This window comes from Porites lutea, chromosome 10 (genome assembly GCF_958299795.1).
Source record: "Porites lutea chromosome 10, jaPorLute2.1, whole genome shotgun sequence".
Classification (NCBI taxonomy): Eukaryota; Metazoa; Cnidaria; class Anthozoa; order Scleractinia; family Poritidae; genus Porites; species Porites lutea.
In genome coordinates, this window is record NC_133210.1 from 10,212,524 (window position 1) to 10,240,441 (window position 27,918).

At 38.7% G+C, this 27,918-nt stretch overlaps 1 protein-coding gene across 1 annotated transcript in view; it reads right to left on the reverse strand.

The window, feature by feature from the left end:
• LOC140949477 (DELTA-actitoxin-Aeq1a-like) overlaps positions 1-27,918 on the reverse strand; it is a 49,158-nt gene that overhangs the window by 194 nt on the left and 21,046 nt on the right. Inside the window, exon 3 of the mRNA XM_073398635.1 lies at positions 1-160. This exon is cut by the window's left edge and continues 194 nt beyond it. Coding sequence (XP_073254736.1) covers positions 1-160 — 160 coding nt within the window. The remainder of the gene's footprint in view (positions 161-27,918) is intronic.

Consider the following 27,918-nt stretch of genomic DNA (forward strand, 5'->3'; position numbering starts at 1 on the left):
GCTTCACATTCCACCAATTTTCGTAAGAAACATAACTATAAGGAACAGACCACATCACAGCAAGTGTTTTTCTCTCGCTTTCAATGTAGTAGGCCAGGACTCCAGCGGTTCTGTAAAGGGATCCACTAGTCTTATGAGCTTTAAATTGCACGGTTTTTTTCTGGGGAAAAAAAACCTTTCACTTTAGGCAAAAACGAGTGAGAATGTCTCTTTTGACAAGCAGACCGTTCCCTTACAGAAAACTTTAAACTTTAAAGGAAATATAACCCCAAGGAAGATATTCGTTCACATCTTCCGTAAGTCCATTTAACGATTATATTTATGTTTGTTTTCCTCCTCGCACTTCAGACACATACACACTTAGTTACCGATGCTTCAAAACTCATGTTTGAAATTTCGTAGTATTAGAATAGATGTTAAACATTTCAAAAACACGACACAACGTGTGAGTTTAGAAAACATGTTCAAGAGCTTACAACTTTGTACCATTATGTCAAGTTGGCAAAAAAGAATGCTACAGTTTTTATGAATAGTAGTATTCGGAAACCTCTACGAAATTAAATAAAGAGTACATAAGTAAATAAATAGACAATAGAAAATTGCGCTCTAAACTGAGTGACTTTTTTTGTCTGCGTTTTGATTTCCTTACAGTAGATATAACATAAAATCTCAGCTCCTTTCAGGAGACTTCAATTCTAATAAACGGGGATATCTCTTGGGAAATGTAACAACACAAGCATTTATTTGACCTGAAAAGGTGCAGGAGTATTTGAGCAAGAATTTTATCAGAAAAACGTTTGATGTATGCCTACCAAAGAGAAATGATCATTTTGGGCATATTGTGTTACGTAGTGTCTTACAACAACCAATACCAACGTTCAAGCGTGATTACTACTTTACCAACGCGCCTCTACATTTGCAAAATTCACTTTTACCTTGAGAAACAGAAGAAGGCAAGTTGTCATCCGCAGTGCCAGAATAGAAATGGGTAGAGGGATCCTTCCACTCAAAACCACTTTCGTTGTTAATGGTAATGGTGACTTTGCGTCCACAAGATCTCTCAGCACACTAACTGTAAGTTGTAAATTAAATAAACTAATTAGTCTCATCATAATCAAACCTTTGCACAGTTTGTAACAACCGAAATCAAGATATTGTTCAAACTTTACCAGAAGTGGTGCAGATCCAGGGAAGCATATAAGAGATTAGTAAACGTTTGAAGAAATCCACAAATCATTTCAGATATGTATATATATATATATATATAGGATGTTTCAAAAGTTCGTTCCAATCGTAAATTGTATTTTGCGCAAAGCATTTAATGCTTCTTCAAGCAAATGTAAACTGATTCAGGTAAGAAATTTATCTAAATAACCGTTCAAAGCAATTTCAAACTAAAATTTGAAGAAATTATAATATTTTTGAAGTTCTGCCAAAATGTGCACGTACGCGAGTTTTTTCCCGCCATGGTTTTCCTTCTCATTTGTAGGGTTTTCTTTTTTGGTATTTTTGCTTTTTTCATTTATTTTCTCTTCTCTTTCACGAAAATGAAGGCCTACACTGTTTGCTAAGGCATCTATTTTCTCCGTCTTCTGGCCATTCAGTCAAAAAAAATTGCTAAACTGTTGAAGAAGTCTGAACGATAAGTGAACAAGTAGTCAAAAGTAAAGACTTCGAAAGACAAATCAAAGAGTGTATGGCCGTTTTTTCCAAAAAATTTGGTGAGAAGTGCTCTTGAAAAAATTATAAGTAATGTTATACCAGTATTAAACAACGGAAAGCCAAAGCTTACAATAAGTTGTCTGATAATTTATATTCTGTTTCATCCGCTGAAGAAGCACAGAGCTAATCGAAGATTTTGAGACTCGAAATACCGTAAAATTTTCCTGCTACAAGGACTACAAGGCAAGCAAAGGCTTTGGAGGCACAGGTGAGTAGTGGCTATATATTATACAGTGGCGGATCGTCCGATCCAGACCTTCAGATAACGGGAGGGAGGGCGCCAGGTCATCCAGACCCTGAGATAAGGGGGGGGGGGGGGGGCGGTGTCCAAAAAAATTTTTCGGCCCTTTGGGCCTCAGTTTGGTCTAAAAATAAGAGGGGGGCCCCTCCCCTAGATCCGCCACTTTTATATACAAAGTGGGCCGTTGACCATAGCCCTACTTTAATTTCCCAAAATGTCATTTGCTTAGTTTGTTGGCACAAGCAAACCTCTTTGAGATCTTAACAGTGTCCAAAGAATCCGCAATCAACAGTTGGCCGGGTATGCATAAGTAGGCAGTTGTTCAAACAAAGGCTAAAGTAATCCTGCTTCATGGTGCTTCTTGAGTCGTCGGAGGGTAGAAAACGTGCACCCTGGATGCTACAACTGGTGTTCAATAAAATCTTAACATTTCCACTTGAGTCCAATTTTGGGTTGAGAAACATGGCTGTGGTGGTTGTAGGGAAGGGGGGTGTGGGCTTGCCCCCCCTGCTATTTACATTAAAGGCAATTCCCTTTCAAGCAAACAGCAGTGACTGTGGCAGAGTTTCTCTGCATGATAAGCATATTTTGCATAGTATTGACAAAATTTGTAATGGCAATGACTATAATATTGTAATAAATTAATACATTAATGTAATAGTAATGATTATAATAATCATTATAATTTACATTGTTAGACAAAGTATTATTTTTAAACTTTCAGTATTCTGAACATCACTCATGTTCTTAAACTACTGTTGTAAATGGTAGCATTAACATGTATGACATTTAGTTTGCACAGAACTTGAGCAGGGGAAAAATCCCAATTTCCATTAGGTACTGTACAGAACCTCTGTTAACCGACACCTCCTATAAGCTTACATGCACCTGTTACTAACAGACACTAATCGGGGTTCACAGCAATTAATTTCCATGTTAAAAATCTGCATTAATCCAAACTATTGTAAGTAAAGACACCTTTTCTTGGTAACAAACATCTTAATAGATCGGTCATAGAGGGCTGGCGATAATAGCAATAAACGTCCCAGAGCTTTGGAGACTGGCAATTTTGGCGAAAATGGCGATTTTGGCAAAAATCGCCAGAGGGCTGGCATATCCAGAATGTGACAAAATATTCAAATTGGATGCCAAAAGTGGCCCCTTCAAAGTAGATAACTAAAGAGGTCCTTATAACTGTGAGGCAACAGTACTGAAAAAAAAAGTTCAAATTACTTGCCTAATAAGAGGCCCCAATAACTGTGAGGCAACATTTATCAAATACAACTCAATCAAATATATGACAAAACGGCTTCACCTAACTGTCAAAGAACATTTATCAAATACAACTGAATCAAATATATCTGAAAACAACAAATGAAAGTCGTTTCAGTTAAGCTTATGTATTTGTGCCATATACTTCACAGGTTAAGTAAACATCTCCTTACTTTCGATGTCGCTTGACTTAACAAAAGTGATGTGATGCGCTGAAATATCACACTAGCATCATTTTCTTTTGTATGGTTCATTCCTTTCAAAGACTTGCAAGTCCACTAATTACTCGAGGAGAGAACTACCAAGTCCTTGAAATCATAATAATTCCTTGCCATGGACACTCTAACTTTTGAGGTTCGATGTAGACCTTAACAATCCTCACTGGTTACAATTCTCTTCACATTGGTTCCATTAAATTGTGAGGCAGCCTTAAATCAAAAGCGATTGCGAAACGCATGGTTAAGTTCCTGGCTAAAAGATGCTTTCACGATAACCAGTGTTTCCCTTTCATTCTTTTCTTTCTTTGCCAAAATCGCCAAAATCGCCAGCTTCCGAGGGGCCACTTTTGGCATCCAATTCAAATCGCCAGAGGCTGGCGATTTTTCGCCAGTTTCGCCATTTTCGCCATTTTCGCCATTGCATGCATTTCTTGACATAAGTGGTCTGCCTGCAATTATCAGTTTCCGGTGTACAATAAGCTTCGTGCCCATTGCGTTTTGCGCATGGTGTAATAAAAAATTTTCATAACCTTAAGATCCGGCTATACTGTCTCCCATTTTTTATGATAAAATATAAGCTGATGAGGCAGGCATTTTTGTTTTTTCGTCACCGTCACTGGCGCTATCATATACTTAACAAGTGAATCACGCAAAAAAATCTGTGAACCAAACTATCATTTTCAACTATTAAATGTTGTCGCTTATGGTTCGCTATTGGCCTTGCTGAAGAAAGTAATCGGATGAAATTGGCGATTGTTTGAGTAGATTTTCGTTTGCTGAAACAAAATACTGAGCGGCGCGGATAAGAAATGTTTTATCAGGCATTTTCTATCCGAAAAGGTAACAAATACCGAATAGCCATTTCAGGTACAATAAATCAATCATTGCAGTTATTAACAAAATAATTTTAATGGAAATCGTCTTATCCAATCGCAAGCAAATGTTGGCGCAATCGAAAGTTTTTGATAAAAGTAAGAGTTTGTTAATCTGTTTGGTAAGCCACAGGTAGCCCAGGCTCGAAATATGAGCATCGGCGTTGTTGCGTAACATTCGAAATATAAGGATTTGTATGGGGAAAAAACCTATGGTCTCTGTGACATAACAAAATGAAAGGATTTCGATAAAAGACAGCTTACCTTACTTAAATTGTGTGTTACGTCTCTCCTGTGTAGTACACGGGTCGATTTATGGCCGTTTTACGGGTTTTTATGTAAACGGTTTTCTCTCTTATAAGACCCGTGGTTTACACATGAGAGACACATTTTAAGTAAGGTAAGCTGTTTTTATTGAAATCCTTTCATTTTCGTAGGTAACAGAAACGATAGGTTTTTTCCCCATACAAATCCTTATATTTCGAATGTTACGCAACAAACGGCCGATGCTTGCCGATGCTCATATTTCGAGTTTGGGCTACCTGTGAGTTATTCGACTTCTGTATCATAGACCTCGACTGCCTTCCTTTTCCCGTGACTAACATCAAGAACCTTATATAAAAAAAACAACTTCCTTTATTCGGCCGGGACACCCTACGACAATTTTCTGTAAACTATCTGTTCGGAGAAGCAAATTGCCTAGAATTTTCTATACCTTGAGGAAGGCTAAAAATTTCTAGATGACTGTTCCATTCTGTGTAGTCCATGGGTCCATTTATGGGTTTTTATGTAAACTTTTTTCTCTCTTATAAGACCCGTGGACTACACAGGAGAGACGTAACACACATTTTAAGTAAGGTAAGCTGTTTTTTATTGAAATCCTTTCATTTTGGTATGTTACAGAGACGATAGGTTTTTTCCCCATACAAATCCTTATACAGCGAAACCTTTATTAAACGGACACCCTCGGGGAGTGCTGTAGTATCCGCTTAATACAGAGTGTCCGCCTAATTCAGGTTTCGATAGATAATGTCATATGAGGAGTCAAATGCCATTCAAATGAACAGTGGAAACGTTTAGAATACTCCCAGAGACTATGACGATATACTCTTGAATTAATTTCTTTATTAAAGTGGACCAATTGATCATAGTACCTTAAACACAGATAGCAACTCAAATTTGAAGAAATCAGATAAGTGAAACAAGCTCTCTACAAACAAAACGAAATAGAAAACGATACGATACTGTACTGTATTCAACAATGTGTGACGCAAATTAAATGCCGTTCGTCAAGTCACGTTTTTTAGTATAAAAATCGAAAAAGGTGGCTCCCTAGAGTATTTACTAATAACCCTAGCTATCTAGCATACGTTACAGAACGAAATCTAGTTACTTTAACTTTGCGATTTTGTTCACGAGATTCACCGCTAAGGTTACCCATATAAGAAGGCTCCTTTATCAAGTTTCATTTTCTGGATTAAGGCTGTTGCCATGGCAACATCGCATCCTTAGACAGGCAGTAATTTGGTCATTTCTAATCATTTTTTCTTAATATTTCTTATTTCCCTCGGTGAAATATCTTTACACTTTGCCACTTTATATTAGCGATATTGCTTAACATTTTAAAGTGGAAAAAACATGGGGTCGTTAAGACGGTTTTGCCAATATTTTTAAATTTGTAACTTTTCTTAATGGAGAAATTTAGCTGTCACAGATTTTAACAAAAAAAGGACAGTACAAAGGTACTACAACTGTTAAGAAATGAGGCGATTTTTAAAAAAAATTTACCGAAGGAAATGCGAGAAATTCACGGTTAATTAACCACGTCGACGTTCAAAAATCCGAAAAACACGCGTGGTTCCGGGTCGTATGAGCAAAATACGCGTGCGAGCCATCACGGCCGCATGCGCATAATGCACAAAGCTACTGAAAACATGTGGTTTCTTTGAAAAGTACGAAACCCATTGTTTTGAAGCTGTTTATTAGTATTATTACGGTGATATCTCGCCAGTTGAAAAAGGAGAGATAGCGGATTCAATTTTATACCTAACACAGGATGTTTTCTTCGCAGTACTTGACTATTGTAGTTTAAATTCGAACCGTGGTGGTCACTCGTCAGACTCGTGAGGATGGCGATCGTCGGAGATGAAGACGGTGGTTGTGCAAGGATCGCAGTAAGCCCTTCATTTCCTAGTCTGCAGTTCACTGTGTGCAGATCTTCAAATGTAAGCCCACTTCCGGACACTTTTCAACCTTGTGCTTCTTTAGAGATAATTTCGACGGCGAAGTTTTTCTTTTCAAGTCTGCTGTAAAAGATGGTGCCGATCTATAAATCGTACATCATGTCTTCAGCTACAAGTACAAGACCGTAGGTCTCGACGGACAACTAATGCTTTCGTCAAGGGTCGATCTGTGAGTAAAAATTATTTCTCGTTGTGCAAAAACATTTTCTGGTGCATCTTGCATATGCGTTGAAGGACGTTTGAAACAAGAAAAAAATACAAGGATGTTGGTTCGTCGATAGAAAGGTTCCTTCGATTAGGGGATGCAAGTTAAGTGGGAACATTTTTTCTGATAGGTTTTTTAAACAATGTGATAGAGTCGGCAAAACAAAAAAAATTACACTCCCTGTAATCTTGTCTTAAAGCCACTTCTAGAATTACTTTAATCAAATCAAATGTAAGAGAAAGAAAGTGACTGAGGAGCTCCGCCAGGGAAGACAATCTTCAGTGTTTGTTCGGGAATTGGCTCGATCTTTCAGATATTTCCACTGAACGTGAACCAAAGGCCAGAAACAGCAACATTGCTTCCCTCTGGGTTAGTGTACTTACTTCTTTGTTTTCTTAGTAAATATTCCACTCACCATTTACTTCGACTATTTAACGTTTGTCTACTTTTGAAGCGAAAGAATTGATGTCTTTGGAAAATTACTGCTTTGTTTTTACATCCAATTTACTCTCATGGAGATCGATAGTGACTTGTTACTGGTGTAACATTGTCTCCTCTCATAAATGTTTGACCTACACTAATCAAACTTTTTGCACAATGAGCTTCAACAGAAAGTTAATAAAGTTCTTTGGGGGCAATATTTCGAAACTGAGAGGCCATGTTTGTTTTAATTTTTGCGTGGACGTCGCGCGGATTTTAAGGCTCGCGCCATACTAGTGCTCAGGCTGACACGGCCAATTTACTCTAGGGAGCCACCTTTCCGTTTATAGTGGGGCAGATATGTGCAGATTTGGGGCCGGATTGCTCACTTTTTGTTAAAAGCACCAAATTTTCAGGAATGACAGAACTAATTATGACTATTAATATGTGATATGGTGCCATCGCAAATTTTTCCTGTTTAACTGGTTTTTAGAGTGAAAATTAAACTGGCCGCCATTTTGACCGGAAGTAAATATCATCTAACCGAAAGTACACAAAATTAAGCACTTTTTTACACCAAAATAACAATGAAATTGTTTATTATATAAATTACTCGTGGCTATTAATATGTGATATGGTGCCATCGCAAATTTTTCCTGTTAAACCGGTTTTTGGAGTATTACTAAAATGGCCGCCATTTTGACCGGAAGTAAACATCACCTAACCGAAAGTACACAAAATTTAGCATGTTAAGGTCAAAATGACGACAAAATTGTTTGTTCTATGTTTTGCAGGATTTTTATGTCATACAAAAAGGTCAACTGTGTTACAAATTAGCGGTTTAAATGAAAGAACCGGAGGTAAAAGCGGGATAAAATGGAAAATGCAGCTCACTCAAAGCAATTCATTTCGGTAGTGAACTAAAAAAAATGTGAAACAATGATTCACATTTTTAAGCATAGGAAAGGCCAAACATACGAACAAATTAAACTAGCAAAAAACAAATGATTTCTTTTTACTTGTTTTAACCCTTTAAGTCCCAATAGTGACCAACATCAATTTTCTTCTGACTCACAATATCCCCTGATACAAGGTCAAGAGATAAGGTTTTAGAATTAACAAAATTATCACCTAAGAGAAAATACTTTGATCTTTTATCAAATTCTCTCAACTTATCCTTTTAAGGAAATGTATAGAGACCAGTTTGAAGAATTTGTAAGGGTTAAAAGAGTTGATCCACTATTAATTAGAATGCAGAATGCTTTACTGCTTTCAAAGTAATTTGAAGTATAATAGCTCCACCATTTTGTGTTATTGAGGAGTACAAAATTAATAACACTGTGCATGTACATATTGGATTGAAATTGCTTTCACGATAACGTCTACTCATTTCAAAGTTTACCATTTTCAAGAACCTTCCGGGAAATTGGTTTGGAAAAATGGGTAAATGGGTCCCCTACTCAGCCTACTCAGCCTACTCTTTACAAACAGTGTATAGGTTCTTTAACTTACCACGGCATTTTATATGAACAAGGACCGTGAGACCGGGCCTACAGGTTTTTTTTTATTCCAAGAAGACTAGAAAGTGTAACCATTTACAGATGACATCGGAAAGCATTTAACGTCAGTTATTTAAAAATCCTGATCGACGATTGGTCCGGTCGGGGTTTGAAACCGCGGCTTCCCACTCAGTAGACCGGTGTTTATATCCACCTGGAGCTAACCGGGCGGCGGTTTAAGCAATAGTCCAGATATGAAGGAAAGGACCACAACGCAGTGAACACGTCGGAATGCAAAAAGGTGCTAACTTTACTATTGTCTCTACTAAGGTTCTGATTGGTTTAAACATCAAATTTCACGAAATCTTCACAAAGCAGCATGTATATTAATCCCTTTTTTTCTATCCAACTTCCTTATAACACAATCTCGTCTGAGTCAAAGTAACACAGAAATCGTATGTGCGGATCATGTAAAATTGTGAACATTTCTTGGTCATTGTTTGCAACTCTTGTGATTGGTCGAAATGTTTTAACTCAAAAATACACCCTTTAAAAGTGGAGTTTAAACACATTTTCTTTCTTAAACAGCCTTTCTGTGGATTTATGCATTCTCTGCGTAAAAATGAAAACATTTCTATGTGAGGAAAGCGTATTGCGCCACAACGAAACAAATTGCCTCCTTCTTACCTGGATCATTACTTAATTCAGCTGTATTTCACTATCAAGTGAATCTGCGCCTCTCTTATCAGAAGTGAGAGTTCAATGTAACTCCCATGTCATTTAATTATCATGGACTGAGCAGCACTGATTATCATGTTAAAGTCCACATGCAAGAAAATAAGGAAAAACCGTTTTCCGAATGTGCATCACTTACATTAATCCACAGAGCATGTAAAACGTATTCTCTTGGATATAGTATGTGACAAATATGTCGTGCCTAGAACAGCTTGAAGACTAAGATCTAGGGTAAACGTGTATCAGGAACTATACTAAGAAACTGGAAAAAGCTAGTTCTTTTGTAAAGATCAAAACAAGCAGGTGCATTTTAGATTCCTTGCATATTGAGCAACGCATGTCGTCTAGGGCCAGATGTCCAGTCTTTTCCCTGCATCGTTTGAAGTTAATTCGCTAGAAAGCTAGAAAGCAGATTCCCTTCTTTTAAGTCTCTATGTTCTTTGTGTCCAAGACATTTTCGTTGAGTCCACTCTCCATTCTAACTACCCATGAAGCTTCTCTACCATGAAGCCAAGTTACCTTCCCTATCATATATTTGGTACTAATGTACATCGACGCTACCTTGCAACCTACGAGATTGCTAACGTATTTACTAAAAAGGCTACACTTGCACTTTCTCCATTCCATGCATTCACAGGGTGTGACAAGGTGAATACTTCCGGTCACCTCCAGAAATAATCGGAGTTGCTTTTGCTTACACGTTCTCCCATGCGATAGAAAAAGTAGTTCTTTACTGTCAACTGACGAAGCCAAAGGTAGTTTCTTTGACCCGGCGGCCTGCATTACTTAAACATTTCAAGGGCACGGCGAACCATGCTGGCCTCATATGGAGTCAGCAGGCACTGGTTCCAAGCATCTGGGTTCCTAGTCTGCAAGATTGGGGCTGGATATCTCTAAGAGGCGAGTGGCGACTCTCCTGCACACCACTGTCAGTAATTACAAAGTTGAGGGTGGAACTAATCAAGTACATTCGCGTAAGAAGGGCTATGCCCAGAAGAGTAACAATCGTGAAAGGCAATCAGAAACTCTTTTTTTCGATTACAAGCACTCGTCTGCATGAAGTATCAAGTCATTAGGTCACCGAGATATCATCTGTTCTTCTCCGATATTCTGTATCATAGCCAAAGTAGGCTCAAGTTTAGTACGTAATGGATTATATATGATGAAAATACTAAATTGAGTGTATACATTAGATTTAAAGAAAATATTAAAGTAAAGAAAATTAGCAGGCACAACAGAAGTTTAGGCTCATTCCTTAAAAGTTCCGACTCTGGTAGTTTTACTTCCGGTCTAGCTGGCGGCCACTCATATCATGTCTATTCTACTTTTTTAGACAATTTGCGTCAAAATAATATCTCTTTGAATAAAAAAAACAGCTGCTTTAGGCATTTGCTGAAATTTTCTTATCCAAGGTGCTAAAATTCGGACGTTTAAAGAAAATGTTAATTTCACTTCCGGTTCAAAATGGCTGCCATTTTAAAACTCTTATTTTTCACACTTAATGGACTTTTTGGCGATGGCACCATATCCTATCTTTTTTAGGGCCTTGAAAACTATCATCATGCCAAATTTCATGCTTTTAACAGAAAGTGAACAATTGAAGCACATATCTGCTCTACTATTAATACAGGTTGGCAACAATAGAAATGACCATTTCAGGTACTTTTTAGGTGTCCGCGTCCGCTTAATAGAGGTGTCCGCTTAATAAAGGTTTCATTTAAAGTAAATAAGGGAAATAAATTTGGGGACTTCGGCTACGGTCCGCTTAATAGCAGGTGTCCGCTTAATACAGGTTTCCTTGTATTTCGAATGTTACGCAACAACGCCGATGCCTTCCATTTCCCGTGACTACCATCAAGAACCAACTACCATAAAAAACCGACTTCCTTTACTCGGCCGGGGCACCCAACGACAGCTTTCTATAAAATATCTGTTCGGAGAAACAAAAATTGCCTAGAATTTTCCATACCTTGAGGAAGACCAAACATTTCTAGCTGACTGTTCCATTCATGTACAATTTTCGAACCTATCTATTAAGCAAATTCCACGGCTCCTGTTTTCTGAAGTTTAATTTCTCGCATTGCACTCCCCAGGTTAAGCTATTTTTCGCAGAAAAGGAAACTTAAAATTTTCGGAATCGAAAATTCGATGGAACTGAGGTTTAGAAAAAATTTCACTTTCGTAAAACTTTAAATTGCATCTAAAACTTTCGGGAAATCAATACTGAATTAGCCCTTGTAATTTTGAAAAGACTCAAGTTGCCCTAGGATAACCGAACAGATATCAATAAATTTTATAGCGTCGCTGAGAATGTATTTCTAAAGATCTAAAATTACTCTGGATACTCCTAAAAAGTGTTTTCAATGCAATGCATTTGGAGAAGGAAACCGTCGTTGGGTGCCCTTGTTTACTTTTATGGTTAATTTAGTTCTTTTCTTTGTCCAGTTTGGATGAACGAACTTAGCTCCGTTACTGGTTACTGGGAGTTGTTGCTTTTTACCACTTAATGAATGGCTTTGTGAATAGATATGCACATGTCCTGAAATTTGTAAGGGGTGCTAGTATTTGGTGCTTAGCGCTTGAAGTGGTGCGTCATAGGTACCATACACTGCATAGCGCGCTCATGAACGTTTTTCAGTTTAGCGGTTGTTGCTTTGCGCCGCAACCCGTTTAACCTTCAGTTCATTAGGTGGACGAGAATGGATGAAATGATTACAGTGTTAAGATTGTATTGGCAGTTTTACCAATTAATGTTTCGTTTAATTGGTTGTCGTCTTGGATAATGAGGTTGCACGTTTACCGAAATTCAGGTAGTCCATGGATCAGGAGAGGAAAATTTCCGGGGGGTGGGGGTAGGTCCAGAAACATTGGGTGGGGGTGTGCGGCACGCTTTCTGAAACCCTTACCCTATTCCAGACCAAAATCTGAGATTTTCCCCACCCTATTTCAGACCTGATAAAAATTTGATACCCTATTTCAGACCTGACCCTGGAGCCCCGCGCGTGAGCGGAACGCGTGACAAGCTGTTACGGCACGTACACGGTTGGCGTAAACATTAAAAGGGAAATGGTCTTATCGCCTAATGATGTAGAAGTAGCTTCTTCTAAAAAACGTACCCAATTGGAGACTAGAGTGCTACAAACCATACCCTATTTCAGACCAAAATGGTCAAAGTTGATACCCTATTTCAGACCAAAACAGCTAAAAAACCATAGCAAAGCAATTGCAGGCATGTGATATCTTTCTAGTATACCATCGAATTCAAAAAAGACTACTAGTAATAATAATTGATCAACAAGATTATTGTTTTTGTTATAATATTGTCCTTCGTAAGGCTGTAGGCCCTCTTAATTATTTCCACCTCTCTTGGGTCACCACCTCCCAAAGCAAAAGGCCTACTCTCTGTCACATTTTTTCTATTTTATGTGCTTCTTACGCAATCAAACACAGTTTTAGAGATCCAGTACAAAGTGCTGTAAGAAAAAAAGGTAATTCTTTAGGATATTTTACTGCCCTCTCCTAATAGTACCACCTGTTCTTTAAGAATTCCCCTTTCATTAACCATTTAAAAAATTATCTAATTCTCTTAACTAAAGCTCACGTTCTAAAATTGAAAAACTCTAATGTTTCTTTACTCTAGGCTCCTTGTAATTCTCTCACGTGCACTAAAAGAAAAATCCTAGATCAGCAATTAAACTACTAACCTTAACTATGCGACGTAATGCCAGAGGGTCTTCTAACAGAAGAAGACTCAGCCCTTGCAGCAACTTTACGTCGAGGGATAAAGCCTTCCAGCTGTTAACACTTTACACTGTGAACATCAGCTTTTTCTCCATTCTATTCCACTCAGGATAGGCTATTTTGTTTGACAATTTCGGTAAATCAGAAGCTACAACATGTAACACAAATAACACAGCTAGCGTTCGAATCATTTTACTAAACTAGCACAACAGTTACACGAGTGGTAGGTCTACTAAACTGCGCGTGTCCGACCCAACTCGGGCTTATGCCCCACGCTACACTACCCCCTCCCACATAAGGTCCGAGGTACAAGAGAGAATTTCTAACTTAAGCATGCAAATTTTCCTACAAAGTTCAAGGGCCAGGTTGGGTAAACAACAACTGTTCTGACATAGTCTCGTAGCCAGACAGGCTCCCCTCGCTCACTCAGATTGACACGGCAGGTCAGCAGTTCGAGGGGATGTACTTAATGTACCACTAGAGTCACCACTAGATTCATGCTCCTGAGAGGGATGAGAAACCTCTGTGACTGTAGCAACTGGATTTTCCAGCCATTCCAATTCGACCTCTTCAGAAACAACTTAGGTTCTTCGAGGCGGTTGCTGCCCGTCCCTCAGGTTCTCCTCTTGTGGCGTATCTTCCGCATGGCCAGAAGAGGTTAACTGTGAGGGCTTCTCGTGGATTTCAGGTGGCGAAAAGAACGGCTTCAGATAATTGAAGAGGACCACCTTCCTCTGAGGACGATTTCCCGGCTTCCGCCTCTCCTCTTCAACGCGATAGGTAACATCAGACAGAGCTTTCACCATCTTCCAAGGACCACACCAGGGCTTGAGGAATTTCTTTCTTCACGTCCTGGTTCGGTTTCTATACCAAACCCGGTCTCCTACACGGAACCGCTGACCATGGCACTTGGTGTCATACTGCATGACATGTCATGCTTTCTGGGACTTGAGGTTCTCTCTCACTATCTGCTCCTTCTCTTGCAATTGCTGCTTCTGCTCAACAACATAATCGGGGTATGTCCGTGCCGACCCTTGGGAAGGTGTTGTCTCGAACCTAAGGAGAGCATCCAATGGCAGAATAGCTTCCCTACCGAACATTAAGCGGTAAGGGGTAAATCCTGTCGACTCATGCACACTAGTTTTGTAAGCAAGAACTGCTTTCGTCACAAAGTCAGCCTAGTCCCGGAGATGGTCAGAAATCAGCTTACAAAGGATCTTCACCAGAGATTTGTTCAGTCTCTCTACCTGCCCATCCCCTTGGGGATGGTACGGCGTTGTCCTTGTTTTCGCTGCGTCAATTAAATCGCACAGTCCTTTGAGCACAGCTCCATCCACATTGGCTCCCTGATCAGAATGCAAATCCTCGAAACACCCGAAACGGCATATGTATTCATCCATCACCTTCTTCGCCAGCGTGACTGCTGAAGTGTTTCTCACAGGGAAGGCTTGGGCAAACTTAGTAAAATGATCGGAGACCACCAGCAACCACTCATGGTCAGAGGTAGATCTTGGTGTGGGACCTACGATGTCTATTGCGACCCTTTGTACGGGGGTGCCCTGCCTTAATGTTTATAAGGGGTGCCTTTGGAAGCTTGCAAGGGTCGTTGACGAGACAGATGAGCACTAGCCCCCGGGGGTACTTTAGAAATTTTTGGGTGGGGAAGTGCCGCTGGGACCCTGGGACCCTTAACCTATACCAGAGCTAGTTCAGCTGAATTTTGCTACCCTATACTAGGGTAAACTCCTCAAATCCCCCTATCCTAGAGTAGCTGTTTTCCAGAAAGTACTGAGGTCACTAGCACAGTCTAGCCAAAACAAAACCTTATACCACAATCCCCAGGTTAGATAAAATCTTCAACCAACTGATCACTTTCCCTGAAAAATGATACCCTATTCTAGACCCAAACGCATTGATTTATATACCCTATCCTAGAGTAAACTGCTTGAAAACCATACCCTTCACAGCGGCACATACCTATATAGCCCATATATGGCAGTACCCCCCCCCCCCCCCCACCACCACCCGCCACCCGAAATCTGGTTAAAATTAGAAAAATATGGTTCCTGATTATGTTAAAAAGTACTCAGCAACCATCTACGAATTGTTATTATAAAGCTTTTGAGTTAATCTGCACAGCGTCTGTCTAATCTAATCAGAAATCCTCTCTTCTCACTGTCTGGGATTTTCCCTACGTGTAAAAAACAAAGCCCTCTATCTTCCTCTATCTAGGATTCGAATCCATTGTTCACGCGGCTGATTAGTCTGACTGAGAAAATTGTCAGAAGTTAAAATGTTGACGTCAAAGAAGAAATATACGCTATGAGCATAGAATCGAATGATATAATTTTATGCCGGCAGAAAAAAAACCTACCTAAGCTTATTTAATTAATAAAAGATCTTAAAGTATCCTCCAGTCAATTTATCATTGAACTTTAAAATGAAAGTGAAAATCTAAAAGAACGGCGGGTAAACGTCAGAATACGAACGGCGGCGAACAGCATTAAGAATTAGGAAAAACCTCTGCAAATATCTGAGAATCAGCTTCGAGAAACCCGCGAAACCGTGATGATTGTGCTAGTAATTTTATCCTTATTGGCAAAATGAAAAACAAAAACATAGTTCCTTACCAAAGAAAGAAAGCCGGTTGGTTTTCTTCTTCAGCATAACTTAACTCATTACTCATTTATACCGTCGATGACTCCTAACTTCCTCTTCAACTTGCTCCTTGCTTCAACCTCAACACAAATTTGGTAGTAACAACATGGCGGCCTTCAAGTCTCAGCCATACTTGCAGCTCAGTTAGCCTTTGGAATACCGATAGCTTTTATTCTTGTTTACGTGCTTATTCCTCTGTATCACAGTCAGAACGAGACCAACAGAGCAGTCATTGCTGGAGCTTTTCCTCTGGTAACTGCCGTTCCAAAAGTCATAGTGCGTGTAGCTGCACAAAGAATCGACTTTCTTCATCCTGGAGAATCGCACGTGCTGCTAAGCGTCTTGTACGTGGCTTCCGCGATCGTTTTTCGAGTCATGCGAGCCGAGCTAACGAGTCTACGACTATTTATAGCCCTGAGCTTTGCCCACGGCTCTGTTGATGTGCTTGAAAGGGCCACCATCGAGTTTCGCGATTACAAGTGGTACTTTATTTACAAAAAACTCAAGAGAGACGTTACGATCTTGAGGGCGGACAAATTTCGCACACCAAGAAGTGTGCGCTTTATTGCTGATATGAGTATTCAGATGATTCTTGGTGAATCAACAGCTTTGATCGCAGCGGTCGGTTTATTCAGTTGTACAACTTCATGTACAACAACAACACACCTTCGTTTACCGACCTGGCGCAGTTTTTTAAATTTGCGTCTCTATAGCGCTAAGCATTGACTTTGTTTTTAATTCGCTCTCGTTTTGGTTACAAATGTCCTATTTGAACTTTGCGGTTGTGCGAGTCTGGAAGAGAAGATGGCGGAAACATATGCTCGTGGGTCTTATTTTGACTGCGGTCACGATGTGCTATTTTACAACTCATCTATTTGCCGTTGTTAAGGTGGCTCGATACAGATTTTCAGGGTCAATACCTCCCAAGTTTGAGCATAAACTACGTCGCCAAAAACAAAGTTTTGGAAAACTTGCCACCACAGTTGTATTAGATAAAGATGAAAATTTGTTGTGATTAGGGTTGCAACGGCATCGGAGTTGTCATAGCAACGAAATGACGCTATTACCTATTTTTCTTGCAGCAGTATATCTCAGCACTGGGAACTGTTCTTCGAAAATCATTCACGGGAGCTTTTTCCTCCAATAGCAGCCTTTATGTTCGTGAAGTTTAAGCGAAATATTTAAGAGCGTTATCGAGATATTTTGGGATAAAGTTTTTATTGTTAGAAACACACTAAAAAATGGACAATATTGTTGTTTGGCCGTTATCTGTAGAAAATGAAGCGCTTTCGACATGAAATTTCACCTCATAGTAGTTTCAATCTTTTTAAAAGCGCTCGATAGATTTTTTTAAAAATTTAAGATTCTTGAGATTAACCTTCCTTTTATATGACCTTTTAGTGTCAAGATTATTGATATATTGTAAGGCAGTAAAATAAGGGCTACAATTCGTTACTTTTTTTATCGGAAGTTTCGTCATTACAAGTGAAAGCCTCAAATTATTCAAGGCATTGTCTCGAAGTTTCATTTTCAGGTGAAAAGCAGTAACTAACAATGCATTTGAAATATGCAAAAATGCTAGCCATTGTTGTGCACGAAAATATGAAACTCGGACACAATACCCTGAATAATGAAAGCTCACACTTGTAAACACAAACTTTCTGCTAAAATATTAGCGAATTGTAGCCCTTATTTTACTGCCTTTCAATATATCAATAATCTTGAAACTAAAAGGTCATGTAAAAGGAAGGTTAATCTCAAGAATCTTAATTTTTTTAAAAAATCTATCGAGCGGTTTAAAAATTATTCGCTAATTTGTTAAAGTAGACCAAAATGTTCAAAAAACTGCTAACAAGACCGCCTCGATACATACTAATCAAATCCTTCTTTCTAGCAATCGGCTGGAGCTATCTCCTTCACTGCGTATTTTCCTTTTCTAATGCCAAAAGTTCGTCCAAAAAAAATTAGGGGTCACTGGCTTAGTTTTCTAGTTATCAGTGCTGGAAGCCAAAAAGTAGGTCCAAATAATCCTTAAGATACGTTGCCATGGTAACTGCTAATGACGAAATAATGGTTGTTTTAAGTCAAGCATTAGACTCATTAGACATTCATTAGACTGTTCACAGTCCTCTATTTTTCCGTAAGATCGTCGAGATCGAACGCTTTGCGTTACGGGCTACAATCTTGCATGATTGTCAAAACTACTTAGGGGCGGGAGCGGGGGCGGTTTTGGAGGAAGCGGGAAAGATAGAGGGGCTGTAATAACATCACTGCAGCTCGCGTTCAGGAGGCGTGGCAGGAAATTTTACGCCTTTTACCATCCATTAATTAAGAAACTTCGCAGGTGATGAAAAACATGCCAGACACATTTAGCATCTATTTCGCGTTTTTACAAATACAGTATCTCTTTTTTGAACAGTGATTTTATACAGTTTCTAGGCCATTCCTCCAAATAAAATCGGCAAACACGCACAGGTGAAACATTTTCCTGAAAAGATGACTGTGAGCGTCAGGTTTGGAACGCCGTGGCCGCTTCGTGAACTATCGATCAATGTAGTACATGAGCAATTAAGAAGCACAATTTATGAGCAAAGTATTTCACCAGTTGACGACACTATGGCTGAAGACTTGATTGTAAGCCGTCATAGTCAGTGAAGCGAACACCTCAGTTGCTGATGAATGGCAGATGAATCCTGATAAAATGCACGTCCATGAGCGAGGGACGTGACAACTTTGCCATGTTAGAAGACTGGCTTTTCCTTTAAATATTTCCTTCTACTTAATGCAACACACGCCACTTTGGAGGTCTAAATTTCGGATACTGAGGATAAAGAAGACACGGACAAAAATAGGAACTCTGAGAATTTCGCACACAAGTTTAAAGCTTCACCGGGACATCCCATCCGGGAGCTTCACAGAGAGCGACTTGAGGAAAATAGGAGCTGACAAGGTTTGGTGACTGAGTAGAACATACAAGTGTAGCCCACGTCGAGGTTTCAGGGGGTTTGCTTTTGTTTGTATCCGTATCTTGCTAAGCTTTTATCATTAAATTTGTACAAGATCTTGTGATCACAAGTCTGTGTTTTCGCCCATTCAGCAAGCACGCTATATTGATGTCAGCATTAGCGAGTTTCAGAAACACGCCTTTGAAAATTTTCAGCTCTCGTGATGTTTCTTGATATTTCTTTTACCATTTTATGGAGATGTAAACTGAAGTCACCGCAAAATGGAAACTTAAAAAAGCATATAATCCATTTATCTCGAAACATAATACACATGACTTACACGACCTTTATTTTCGTAAAGGTGTTTTGAATACGAACGAACACAGTCAATGTGAGGGGCAAAAACAGCATTAATATAAATGAACCATAGGATTTTAACTAACATAAGGGTCAATTATTGTGCATTGAGATGAATCGCTTGAAAAGAGAGACTTCGCTTGAAGATGTGATCAGAAGTAAACAAAGGCATAATAGTGCGTCACGTTCAGTCTTTTTATTATCCAAGGAGTCACTGTGAATAGTGTTTCCATAGTGTTTCGAGCGAATTTTTAACTCACATCGGTATCAGGTAAAAAATATGTTATCGATCGTTTCATCTATTTACATTGTTTGAAGTGCGTGCTGGTGAACGCAACATGCGAGCGAGAAATCTTTAAACTTTTTTAGGTCTCAAAATTCAAAGGATTTTATTCCTTTAAGTTAGAGAAAAATACCATGAGGAAATCTTAAAACTGAATATTTTTCATCTTGTGGAAAAAATAGTGCGTTTTCATGTAGACTGTGGACCGCAAATTAGGATCGCACTTTTCACAAACATGCGAAGTCTGAAGTTCAGAACCCAACCGACGATTGCATTTGTCGCTGCTGTCAATCATCTTAACTGACCTCTTAGGAAACGAAACTTTACTTCACGGGTTCAAAAGGTCATGGTTTGTGATTTATGGATTTCGATCCGTTTTGTGTGTTTCTCTGTTTCAAGGTTCGTTGCTTGTGATCGTAATTATGATTGACGGAAGCGATAAACACAATTGTGAAGGTGGCTTTTCAACTTTAGAGTTCGCATGTTTGTGAAAAGCGCAGTTAAGTCTCCGTGCAGTCACTGAGGCCCCTGGATCAAGCGGGATCAATGGGCAGTTAACTGTCTGTTTTAGTATACTTCTAGTTTTCATACAATACAATATTTCTGTCTAGTGTAAATCAGCTCAGTCTGTCGCATTTTATGCTCGTAGAAGGACAACAATTATTGGAATGTCCGGTTACGTCAAATTAGTCACGTTATACTGTCACGCTATATTTTGGGGCACAGAGGGATTGGGGGAGGGGTGCGTGGAAATAATGCAAATTGTTTCCTGATTACAATTAATGGCTAACTTGTTTATCTTTATTTATAATGGTGGAATTTAAAAGTTATTATACAGCCCCCACTTAAAAATGGTATTCTTTTTTTTTTTGGTTACGAAAGTCTTTCAAGAGGGTACAGTGTTCTGAATGAGTTTATGTTTCAGTCTCGCATGAGATTCTGTTGCATGCAATGGTTGCCGACAAGGTTTTATGGTAGCCTGAGTGTGTATAGTCGCCCCCTCCTCTCAGAAAAAATAGCCCCTTTGCAGCCCAGTTACAAATCGCCTTTCGTCGATTCTTGTTACTTATAATATAGCTTGTTTTTGGCTTTATGGTTTCACGATTGATCAAACAAGCATAAATTGAACGACTTGTGTACCTTGTCTAGCACTTCCGCGCCTCAGGGTTTCATTAAAGAAGTTCTTTGGACCATCCAGTAATCAAAGGCAACTTCGAAGACATAATATAAATATGAATGTGAAACAATGCTTCGGAAAAATCTCGGTTTAACGTGGTATCTGATAAAAGCATAATACTGTGGCACATGAGGCTTTGTGAACAGTAAACTGTCCACTAAAATGGCGACACTATTAAAGACTATTTAGACCGAATTTCATTGTGTACGAACTAGCTTTACTTGGGTTGCTGTCTGCCGGGGTTCAAAAATGAAACGCACGAAGGTGCAGTCATAAGGCCTACTCTGGGACCTAAAGTCGCCCAAAGTTGCCTTAAGTCGCCTAAAATCGCCTTAAGTCGCCTAAAGTTGCCTTAGGTCGCCTTTAGTTGCCTTAAGTCACTAAATCATTCAAATCATAACGAGGTTCAAATTGTCTTATAGTTATGACTTTTTTAGTTTTCTATTTCCAGAATGCATGATTTCTCATAAAGTGTGTAATAACCCGTGTTCAATAATATTGGCCACAGACCCACCCCACCCCCCCACAAAAAAACTCCCACGGTGTCTTAAGACCCATTAATTTCTTCTCCAGCCCTCTAATCTATACATTTAATTACTTTACGCAATTTAATACACGTAATAATTAGTCGTAAGCAATACAAGAATAATCATTCCTGTATTGTTTATGCAAAAATGACAACACATAGTACATAACTTTATCCAGTCACTTGTACAGGTATTTCAATAATTTCATCCGGAGGTTTGTCTCATATCTCAGAGTAAAAATATTGTTTAAAAAGGCATTCAAAGGTTCAAGTTCTAGCTAAATTACAGTAAACAGTGTGCAAAGAGAGTAGACAGAGTAGTGTGCAGACAATAGCCCTGGGGTACTGGATTTTATGATTGGGCTAGTGAACTGCATTTTTAACTTGCCTGGCTGGCAAGTTTTTTAGGGAATTCAGATTACAGAAGAACTATAATCAGTCCAATTCATAAAAAAAAAATTGGGGTTAGTCAAAATGGCTTTCAGGCTAGTGTATGCTAGGTAAGCTGTAAAGCTGACTTTCTTTGCACCCTGAACAAAATATAATTTAAAAGTGAGTTTCTTTTCTACTCCTTTGTGAGAGTCCAACATTGAAAGACATTTCAAGTAACTAAGATCAATACAGGTAGGTTGCAGGGAGAAAAAAAAAACAATTATTGCCGCCACAACATTAATCTAAATTTTCTGGTAGTTAATACAAGTCTAAAGGTCAATCACAAAAAGTGTCCATGTAAATTACCGACTCAGATTTTAAGAGCAACTAATGATAAGTTTTTTCTCCAGCACACAACCTCTGATCTGTATTTACCGTCGAATTATATCCATCTATCATTGACAGAAACACAATCACTCTTACAAACTTGAACACTTAGCTTAGCTTGTACGTTTCAGTCGTCTCTTTAGGTCCCTTCCAGACAGAAATTCAAGCTTTGTACATCGAAGGTGCGTAAAACTGCTCTTTGTTTATGTTGTCGTGATTGCTCCCTGCCAAACAATTTGATGTAATCGACCATTATTGATGAAGAACGTAGAAAAGCGAAATTATACTGTTCTTTCCTCCCGGTATTTAGACAATGGCAAAATTTGCAATAAATTCACACTGTAGTTATGAGAAAAATTTATCCGTTAAGTCACTTTGTATTATTATTAAAGAAAAATTTAGCCATTAATTAACGGCTAAATTTTACTCTTTACTAACCAAAAATTTAGCCATTAATTAACGGCTAAATTTTCATTAACTATTTATACAAACGAAAAATTTAGCCATTAATTAAGGGCTAAATTTTCATAACTATTTAAACAAACGAGAAATTTAGCCATTAATTAACGGCTAAATTTTACTCTTTACTAACAAAAAATTTAGCCATTAATTAACGGCTAAATTTTCATAACTATTTATACAAACGAGAAATTTAGCCATTAATTAACGGCTAAATTTTCATTAACTATTTATAAGTTAAACTTTCATTAACTATTTATACAAACAAAAAATTTAGCCATTAATTAACGGCTAAATTTTCATAACTCTTTATACAAACGAGAAATTTAGCCATTAATTAACGGCTAAATAATTCCCACATATATATGAAGACAGCTAAACTTAGCCGTTATTTAACGGCTAACTATTTCCCTTTATAAAAGTATCATGCATTTTTAGCCGTTAATTAACTAACGGCTAAATATTTCCGATATATATATATAAATACAGCTAAACTTAGCCGTTATTTAACGGCTAACTATTTCCCATTATATAAGTTTCATGCATTTTTAGCCGTTAATTAACGGCTAAATATTTCCCACTACATAAGTATCATGCATTTTTAGCCGTTAAATAACGGCTAACTATTTCTCACTATATAAGCATCATGCATTTTTAGCCGTTATTTAACGGCGAAATATTTGCCGTATATATAAGAATACGGCTAAACTTAGCCGTTATTTAACGGCTAACTATTTCCCACTATAAAAGTATCATGCATTTTTAGCCGTTAACTAACGGCTAAATATTTCCGATATATATATAAATACAGCTAAACTTAGGCGTTATTTAACGGCTAACTATTTCCCATTATATAAGTATCATGCATTTTTAGCCGTTAATTAAGGGCTAAATATTTCCCACTATATAGGTATCATGCATTTTTAGCCGTTAAATAACGGCTAACTATTTCTCACTATATAAGCATCATGCATTTTTAGCCGTTAATTAAGGGCTAAGTATTTGGTAAGGTGGTGAAAGCTCTGTCTGATGTTACCTATCGCGTTGAAGAGGAGAGGTGGAAGCCGGGAAAACGTCGTCAGAGGAAGGTGGTCCACTTCAATTATCTGAAGCCATGCTTTTCGCCACCTGAAATCCACGAGAAGCCCTCACAGTTAACCTCTTCTGGCCATGCGGACGATACGCCACAAGCGGAGAACCTGAGGGACGGGCACCAACCGTCTCGAGCACTACGGGCCTCAGCGTTCCGAAAGTTAAAAAATTCGTATCGTCTGGTTGCTATGAAGTGACGTAATCATCCAGTTGAGTATCCATCACCGTAACACTTTTGCGGTCAACTACCGCAGCGCTCGTATACGTAAAGTACTTTACTTAAAACCGTGCTCAAAACCCTGTAGGAAGTCTGTTTATTTTTGAGTCGATTAATACACTCCTGACTTTCACGAGGTCAACTTTTGCATAAATTATCAAACATTATCTTAAGCGGGAAATCTACCTATGGTTCGCGGGAAATGGAACTTCTATAGCGGCGCGAGACAAATGTTTCGAGACGAAAGGAGAAATCACTGGCATGATAGCTCATGTAATGGTAATTTTATCAAACCAGGTCGCGCCGTGTTCGCTCGAGAACGCTGTGACAACCTCGTTTGGCGCGCTTCTCAATAGTCCAAAACATGTTGTGATCGGTAAGTAGACTTAAGCACTTAGTATCGCCAAGCCATTCGAATTTGTATACCCAATTCTTTGTCTGAAGATTATAGCAAACAAACATACCAAGTAAATCTGGATGGAAGAGGAAATTGTCTCCCTAAACGCAGCCAGATTATATTGCACATGAAGTATGGCGGCACAATTCAACGTGTCTTACAGGTCAGCCCTAATTTATAGTTCATAGGAGTATAATTTGCGATCTCCCTATATTCGCTTAAGTTTTCTTTGATTAAACTTCAGTAGAAACAAAACAACGCAGACATGACAATCGCCTCCATGAGACACAATCGGCTGAAGGAAATATCTGTTTACAAGTCGGGTAAATTATCCATTCTTCGCACGGCAAAATCAGCTAAAATCAGTCGCAAGAAACCTGGCATATTATTAAGCCTGAGCGCTTCTAAGAATAACACGCTTAGAATTTTGACGCGTAGGAAAAAATAGGCAGTTGTTCTATATCCTTTCTGGTTCATCCAGGTAGAAATCATGGCAAATTGTTACGCCAGGGCGCTTCTAGGATATATAACACGTTTAGCATTTCGACCCGTAGCCGTAAAAAAAAAAAAAAAAATAGGTAGTTGTTCTATATCCTTTCTGGTTCACCCAGGTAGAAGCGCTGGCATGATGTTATTATGCCTGAGCGCTTCTAGGATATATAACACGTTTAGCATTTCGACCTGTAGCCGAAAAAAAAAATTAAGCGGTTGTTGTATATCCTTTCTGGTTCATCCAGGTAGAAGTCCTGGCATGATGTTATTATGCCTAAGCGCTTCTAGGATATATAACACGTTTAGCATTTCGACCTGTAGCCGAAAAAAAAAAATTAAGCGGTTGTTGTATATCCTTTCTGGTTCATCCAGGTAGAAGTCCTGGCATGATGTTATTATGCCTAAGCGCTTCTAGGATATATAACACGTTTAGCATTTCGACGCGTGGAAAAAAAAATTAGGTACTTGTTCTATATCCTTTCTGGTTCATCTAGGTAGAAGTCCTGGCATGATGTTATTATGCCTGAGCCCTTCTAGGATATATAACATGTTTAACATTTCGACCTGTAGCCGAAAAAAAAATTAAGCAGTTGTTGTATATCCTTTCTGGTTCATACAGGAAGAAGTCCTGGCATAATGTTATTATGCCTGAGCGCTTCTAGGATATATAACACGTTTAGCATTTCGACGCGTAGAAAAAAAAATTATGGAGTTGTTGTATATCCTTTCTGGTTCATCCAGGTAGAAGTCCTGGCATGATGTTATTATGCCTGAGCGCTTCTAGGATATATAACACGTTTAGCATTTCGACCTGTAGCCGAAAAAAAAAAAAAGCAGTTGTTGTATATGCTTTCTGGTTCATCCAGGTAGAAGTCCTGGCATGATGTTATTATGCCTGAGCGCTTCTAGGATATATAACACGTTTGGCATTTCGACCTGTAGCCGAAAAAAAAAAATTAAGCAGTTGTTGTATATGCTTTCTGGTTCAACCAGGTAGAAGGCCTGGCATGATGTTATTATGCCTGAGCGCTTCTAGGATTTATAACAAGTTTAGCATTTCAACCCGTAGCCGTAAAAAACTAAAAAAAGGTAGTTGTTGTATATCCTTTCTGGTTTATCCAGGTAGAAGTCCTGGCATGATGTTATTATGCCTGAGCGCTTCTAGGATATATAACACGTTTAGCATTTCGACCTGTAGCCGAAAAAAAAAAATTAAGAAGTTGTTGTATATCCTTTCTGGTTCATCCAGGTAGAAGTCCTGGCATGATGTTATTATGCCTGAGCGCTTCTAGGATATATGACACGTTTAGCATTTCGACCTGTAGCCGAAAGAAAAAAAAAAAGAAGTTCCTTTATATCCTTTCTGGCTTATCCAGGTAGAAGTCCTGGCATGATGTTATTATGCCTGAGGGCTTCAAGGATATATAACACGTTTAGCATTTCGACCTGTAGCCGAAAAAAAAACATTAAGCAGATGTTTTATATGCTTTCTCGTTCATCCAGGTAGAAGGCCTGGCATGATGTTATTATGCCTGAGCGCTTCTAGGATATATAACACGTTTAGCATTTCGACCTGTAGCCGAAAAAAAAAAAAAAGAAGTTGCTTTATATCTTTTCTGGTTTATCCAGGTAGAAGTCCTGGCATGATGTTATTATGCCTGAGCGCTTCTAGGATATATAACACGTTTAGCATTTCGACCTGTAGCCGAAAAAAAAACATTAAGCAGTTGTTTTATATGCTTTCTCGTTCATCCAGGTAGAAGGCCTGGCATGATGTTATTATGCCTGAGCGCTTCTAGGATTTATAACAAGTTTAGCATTTCAACCCGTAGCCGTAAAAAAAAAAAAGGCAGTTGTTGTATATCCTTTCTGGTTCATCCAGGTAGAAGTCCAAGCATGATGTTATTATGCCTGAGCGCTTCTAGGATATATAACACGTTTAGCATTTCGAGGAGTAGAAAAAAAAATTAGGTAGTTGTTGTATATCCTTTCTGGTTCATCCAGGTAGAAGTCCAAGCATGATGTTATTATGCCTGAGCGCTTCTAGGATATATAACACGTTTAGCATTTCGAGGGGTAGAAAAAAAAATTAGGTAGTTGTTGTATATCCTTTCTGGTTTATCCAGGTAGAAGTCCTGGCATGATGTTATTATGTCTGAGCGGTTTTTGGATATATAACACGTTTAGCATTTCGACCTGTAGCCGAAAAAAAAAAATTAAGCAGTTGTTGTATATCCTTTCTGCTTCATCCAAGTAGAAGTCCTGGTATGATGTTATTATGCCTGAGCGCTTCTAGGATATATAACACGTTTAGCATTTCGACGCGTGGAAAAAAAAAATAGGTAGTTGTTCTATATCCTTTCTGGTTCATCCAGGTAGAAGTCCTGGCATGATCTTATTATGCCTGAGTGCTTCAAGGATATATAACACGTTTAGCATTTCGACCTGTAGCCGAAAAAAAAATTAAGCAGTTGTTGTATATCCTTTCTGGTTCATCCAGGTAGAAGTCCTGGCATGATGTTATTATGCCTGAGCGCTTCTAGGATTTATAACACGTTTAGCGTTTCGACCTGTAGCCGAAAAAAAAAAAATAAGCAGTTGTTGTATATCCTTTCTGGTTCATCCAGGTAAAAGTCCTGGCATGATGTTGTTATGCCTGAGCGCTTCTAGGATATATAACACGTTTAGCATTTCGACCTTTAGCCAAAAAAAAAAAATTAAGCAGTCGTTGTATATCCTGTCTGGTTCATCCAGGTAGAAGGCCTGGCATGATGTTATTATGCCTGAACGCTTCTAGGATATATAACAAGTTAAGCATTTCAACCCGTAGCCGTAAAAAAAAAAAAAGGTAGTTGTTCTATATCCTTTCTGGTTCATCCAGTAGAAGTCCTGGCATGATGTTATTATGCCTGAGCGCTTCTAAGATATATAACACGTTTAGCATTTCGACGCGTAGAAAAAATAATTAGGTAGTTGTTGTATATCCTTTCTGGTTCATTCAGGTAGAAGTCCTGGCATGATGTTGTTATGCCTAAGGGCTTTTAGGATTTATTCCACGTTTAGCGTTTCGACCTGTAGCCGAAACAAAAAATTAGGCAGTTGTTGTATATCCGTTCTGGTTCATCCAGGTAGAAGTCCTGGCATGATGTTATTATGCCTGAGCGCCGCTAGGATATATAACACGTTTAGCATTTCGACCTGTAGCCGAAAAAAAAAATAAGAAGTTGTTGTATATCCTTTCTGGTTCATCCAGGTAGAAGTCCTGGCATGATGTTATTATGCCTGACCGCTTCTAGGAGATATAACACGTTTAGCATTTCGACGCGTAGAAAAAATAATTAGGTAGTTGGTGTATATCCTTTCTGGTTCATCCAGGTAGAAGTCCTAG